At 40.8% G+C, this 6,000-nt stretch overlaps 1 protein-coding gene across 2 annotated transcripts in view; it reads right to left on the bottom strand.

Moving 5' to 3' along the window:
* Nucleotides 1-1,249: 1,249 nt before the first annotated feature.
* LYPLAL1 (lysophospholipase like 1) overlaps nt 1,250-6,000 on the bottom strand; it is a 30,519-nt gene continuing 25,768 nt past the window's right edge. For both annotated transcript variants that reach the window (XM_020808466.3, XM_078382963.1), the window contains exons 4-5: nt 4,328-4,443; nt 1,250-1,787 (exon numbers count right to left, since the gene is read on the bottom strand). In XM_020808466.3, the coding sequence (XP_020664125.3) occupies nt 1,563-1,787; nt 4,328-4,443 (341 nt within the window). In that variant the 3' untranslated portion in view covers nt 1,250-1,562. The remainder of the gene's footprint in view (nt 1,788-4,327; nt 4,444-6,000) is intronic.

Here is a 6,000-nt window from a genome sequence, read left to right as displayed (position 1 = left end):
AGAGAGAGAGAGAGAGAGAGACTTAGCTGACTGGAGGGAAGGCCTGCTTAAATAGCCAAGTTTTTAACTGGCTTTTAAAAGCACCCAGCGAGGGTGCCAGCCGAATTTCTGTTGGAAGGGCATTCCACAGCCGAGGGACCACCGCCAAGAAGGCCCGGTTTCTAGTTTTTTCCTTCCGAGCCTCTCTCGGCGTCAGATCCCTCAGCCGTCCCTGCTGGCAATGACGGGGGATTCAGGTAGATCTGGGTGGAAGAAGATGATCTGCCAAATATTGAGGTCCCAAACCGTTTAGGGCTTTATAAGTGATCATTAGCACTTTGAAGTCGACGCGGAAACAGATGGGCAACCAGTGCAGAGCAGCCAGAGTGGGGGAGATATGTTGGTGTTTCCTCACCCCACTAAGGAGCCTGACTGCCGCATTCTGGACCATCTGAAGTTTCCGCGTCAGCCTCAAAGGCAGCCCCATGTAGAGTGCATAAAGGTAAAGGTAAAGGTTCCCCTTGACAAATTTTGTCCAGTCGTGTTCGACTCTACGGGGCGGTGCTCATCCCCGTTTCCAAGCCATAGAGCCAGTGTTTGTCCGTAGACAGTTTCCGTGGTCACGTGGCCAGTGCAACTTAGACACGGAACGCTGTTACCTTCCCACCGAGGTGGTCCCTATTTATCTACTTGCATTTGCATGCTTTCGAACCGCTAGGTTGGCAGGAGCTGGGACAAGCGACGGGAGCTCACTCCGTCGCGTGGATTCGATCTTACGACTGCTTGGTCTTCTGACCCTGCAGCACAGGCTTCTGCGGTTTAGCCCGCAGCGCCACCACGTAGAGTGCATACATACACAAAAATAGTTACAAAGGAAAAAAAATTCTTGTAACTCTAATGTGGAACAGAGACAGGGTAAGAATGCCAGTGTTGTTCAGAGAAACAAAACCGGCAGATTTTGACATCCATACACAGAATCCCATATATACAATGGCAATTGATCTTTGTCATGAACTGTCAGGGGTATATAAAAGGGATATGTGGGCCTCTTACACAGTACTTAACTATTCCATGCTCTGCTTGGATTCATAGTAATAACAAAAAATTATTACATACATGTACAGACTTCATTAGCTCACCCTGTGTATGAGTGCATGTGTGTTTCCGTATCATAATAAGATGTGTTTCTGTTAGGGCTTGATAAATCCACTTCATGCTATTTAATATCCCACAAAAATCTGAGGAATGGACCAAATAAAAAGTATAGCAATTCACCATTCCAAGAGCTTTTAATGTTTTTAATTATTCTGAAACAAATATTTCTATCAATAGGAAGTACATACTACAAAATGGAAAGTAGCAGAACACAGAATCATTCATGTAAAATATTACATGGATATATTAGTTCTATATATCGGATGCATAAAAATGTATAGTTCAGTGGCCCCAACTTCAGATTCCCAGACATTCTTGGACTGCAATCTCCAGAAGCCCTTGTTAGCATAGCTAGTGGTGAAGGCTTCTGGGAGTTGAAGTCCAAGAACATTTGGGCCCCTAAGGCTGGGAACATTATTGCTCATTATTCAGGTCTCTTCTGGTAATTTCTTCAGAATCCAAGCTTGCAGTTTTTCAAGCTCACTTCTGTTCAGTTCATGACACAGGTTTGGCAAGGTCACAAACGTTGTTGTTACTCCCAGGGACTTTAAGATCTTGTTGGTCTCATCACCCCAAGAATACAGAACCAGTTCATCAGCCGTCCCATGACACTGGAAGAGTTCTGGGAATTCTTTTCCATCTTTCTTCAGTGCCTATTGGCAAATGAGACATCTGCTCTGTTATCAGTCTTAAAAAGATTTAAGAAGGGAACTAGTGGAAAAGGGATAGTCAATGCCTTATGCTCAACACCTAGTGGGATGCCTAAATCAGACTGTGCTTAGAATATTTAACAAGCCAGGAATAATAATAATAATAATAATAATAATAATAATAATAATAATAATAATAATAATAATAATAATAATAATAATAATAATAATAATAATAATAATAATAATAATAATAATAATAATAATAATAATAATAATAATAATAATAATAATAATCTGTTGCTTTCTATTGGCGTGTCATCAGTCCGTCTAGCTCACTATTTCCTATTCTAATTATCATTAGATAATTAGACTGCAGACACGCGGTAGCAGCTCCAAAGAGGAATTCAAAATCTCATAAAATTAGAACTCCATGAGAAAAGGCAGGCCATGTGTATACATGCTGAAGTCTAACATATGCAACAGGAAACCTTCTGTACTCCACAGGATCTAGATCAGTGACGGCAAACCTTTTTGAGCTCGCATGCCCAAAATGAAAGGGGGGAAGAGAAACCAGTGGCTGTCATGCCACCCGGAAAACCAGAACCAGAAGTGGCAGTTGCAGGGGGAACCATAGCGATGGACGCAGGACAGGAAGAGAAAGGGGGAGGAATTATGGCGACGGACGCAGAACAAGAAGAGAAAGGGGGAGGAATTATGGCAATGGACGCAGAAGAGGAAGAGAAAGGGGGAATCCCGGCTGCAGCCACTTCAAAAGTTTTCTATCCACAAGGGCGGGTGAGAGGGCCATTAACTCGTCACGTGCTAGAAGAAAGGGCTTTGTGTGCCACCTGTGGCACGCATGCCATAGGTTCGCCATCACTGATCTAGAATGCTATGTGATGTGTTCTAAACCTGTGCAGACAGCTTACACAGCACCTTTCCCACAGGAATGTTGTGTCTTTCAACTTCAATAGTGGGACCCTACAATGAATATGAGAAAGCTTTCTGCCTCGATGCATGAAGACATGAATCAGGGAGTAGAGCTAACAGATCTCTAGGTTGTAGCCTGGCTTCCCTAGCTCTGTTACATGGAGACCTCAGGAATGGAACTTGGAACTGCCTGCAGACACACAGCATGTGCTCTACCACTGACCTATGACCTCCTCCTAAGTCTCTGCTAAACAAACTGACAAAGAACTTGGAGCAAGTGCCTTGATGAAAGGAAAATTCTTCTCTCTCCTGCACACTCTATTATGTTTCTTCAGAGCTTGAGAAATTTGCTTTTTTTAAGTACAACTTGCTGGCAGTGAATCTTAGTCCAAAGAAGTTAACTCTTCTAAGATCTGCTTATGGCTCAGTGAAGCAGCCTGTTAGGAGATTTAGCACAAATAAAAGGATATGCTTCTTCATATAAAGTTAAACAATGGCCCTGCTTTCACAGGATCTGATGACAGCCACCAACCTAGATGGCCTCTAAAAACGGATTAGACAAATTAATGGAGGATAAAGCTTACAGTGACTACTGATGTTGATGAGTGTTTTGTTACCACCAGAAGCACAAGGAATACACCTACATCAATTGCTGAGGAACTGCAGCAGGAGAGAACTGCTGTCCTCATAACCTTCCCATAGACATTTGGTTGGTCACCGTGGGAAGCAGAATGCTGGACTAAACAGGCCAGCTCTTTTCATGCCTGCTGGCTGGTCAAAGATTATGAGACAGAACACAAAGCAGACACTAAAGTACTAAACAGAACTGAATAACTGAAGCAATTTTGAACCAGAGCATTAGGTGTTCACAAAGAGACATGGCTACTAGATAATCCTTACTTTGACATTTTGGCAAGCCATGCTGCCTGGATAATGAAAGTCTTATTCTTCTTTTTTTTTTTTTTTAAGAGAACTCTTTTTCAGAAACCTATCCCCAGGAAGAGAATCTTAAGGCACAGCATAAAGAGATCACTGGGCACAAAGCAGGAAAATTGTATTTCCAAATGCATCTTATCTTTAATGGAACATAGTTTACATTATTTGTTTAATTCTAGTAAAGCAGTTCTGAGAATACAGTGGTGCCTCGCTTAACAAGGATAATCCGTTCGCTGTAGAGTGAAATCCTCATTAAGGGAAATAAAAAATCCCATTGAAACGCATTGAATACCCATTCAATGCATTCCAATGGGCTGAATAACTCACCGTCCAGCGAAGATCCTCCATAGGGGCGGCCATTTTTGGTGCCTATAAAGCGAGGAATCTATCCAAAAACAAAGTGGGGAGCCATTTTACACAGCGGGCGGCTATTATGAAGCCGCCGAACAGCTGTTTTAAAACGTTGTCTAGTGAAAAATCGGTTCCCGAAGAAGGGAACCGATCGTCGGGAAGCGAATTTTGCCTATTAAAACATCGTTTTGCAATCGCAAAACAGTCATCGTATAGCAGTTTTGTCATTTAATGAGGCAATCGTTAAGCGAGGCACCACTGTACATAATCGGACCAAAATGGTGTCAAAAACATCCACCACCTTCTCAGTGGCAAACACTCACCTGGTAAACAGCAGAGTTCTTATTGAGGAAACCCGAGAGAACAAACACTCCAGCCACATCTGGGTGGTATCTATAGGCTAAATGCAGCGCCATGCCTCCACCCATTGAAAAGCCACCTAGTGTTTTTTTAAAGAAGAAAAAAGATAAAAACATATTAAACCCAAGTGCTTAGACATGTCACTAATTTTCAGAACTGCTTCCTACTTTCCAAAATATATGCACAGACATACATGTAACACCTTTATGCAAGGTAAAGATTTAACCAAGCTGTACAGGCTACACCACTATCCAGACAGAAAATAAAATTTGCCAAGTGTCAGTAGATGTCATTCCATGCTTGCTGCAGAGTTGTGACTGAGGAAGCCTGAGCAAGGAGGCAGTGGGACGAGGGTGACCTTCTAGTCACCTGAAATATTTTTTCTAAAGCATTGTTTTCAGAGCTTGGAATAGTTAAGGTTTTTGGACCACAACTCCCAGCATCCCCCAGTAAGCCAGAATCGATGCTTGTTGCAAGATTTTGTGGGTGAAAATGTAACCCTAATTTCATCTTGCCCCATCTATCCACATTCTGTTGTGATTATGTAACCATTACACCAACTGAATGAATTATGAATTAAGAATTATGCTGACTATACTCCCAACTCATTCTCATCCCAGCAAGAAAGTGCATTTAATTTCTTTTCCTAGGATATCAGAGATAAGTGATTTTCTTTTCTCTATTTTTTTTAAATGAAATATATTGGAAACATAAATGAAAAAAAAAGAATCACAACTCAAATATACAGTGTAACCCACCACCATTAGGAATATATCATTGATGTGTTTCATCTTAATTTATGTCATTTGCCCCATCTCTTTCCAAAAATATGATTCCTGTGCTGGGGGTATAGCCTTTGTTTCGTAAATTCTGGGGGTATAGCCTTTGTTTAGTAAATTCTATATAAGGGTTCTACATCCCATTAAAACTATTTTCTTTCAATAATCCTTTTCTAACTTTCAATTCATCAGTTAATTTATCTTTAACAGCTAGATTCCACATCTAATTATACCATTCTTCCAACATCAATTATTATTTTTTCAATTCCTTTCTAATATCGATCTAGCTGCTGTTAACATGATAACAATTAGTTCCATTTCCCTCTATCCAATTGACTGTTTCCAAATATACTTAACAATGCTAACTTTAGATATCTTTGTACAGTATATCTCGTTTAATCTTCTCTGAATAGCTTTTGTTTCATTTTAACCAGGTTGGTGACAGTCACAATAACGATAAGGCTAAGCAGAAAATAATAACTGTGTTCACGTTTTGAGAGGAAGGTGGCTAAGGTGAAGACCATAAGGGTCTTAACCTTATGGACCATAAGACCATAAGGTCATGCACGTGCATGACCTTATGGATCTTGATAATTCAGCTATGGCTTCAATTTCACTTCTGGTCCAGGAGAAAGACTCATTTATTTTTTGATAATGTTTTACTTAGAGATGTGGTATACTTTGGTTTAGTCATCAACCAAATGGGGACTGCAGTCAAGAAACCAGAAGGCAGCTAAGACTTGGAAAGGCAGCAATAAAGGTATCAGAAAAGATCAAGTGTAAGGATGTGTCACTGGAGATGAAGACCAAGATCATTCACATCTTTGTATTTCTCATCACAATGCATGGGTGTGAAA

This window comes from Pogona vitticeps, chromosome 1 (genome assembly GCF_051106095.1).
Source record: "Pogona vitticeps strain Pit_001003342236 chromosome 1, PviZW2.1, whole genome shotgun sequence".
Taxonomy (NCBI): domain Eukaryota; kingdom Metazoa; phylum Chordata; class Lepidosauria; order Squamata; family Agamidae; genus Pogona; species Pogona vitticeps.
The sequence above is the reverse complement of the archived record's forward strand: the minus strand, read 5'-3'. Positions and strand labels throughout refer to the sequence as shown.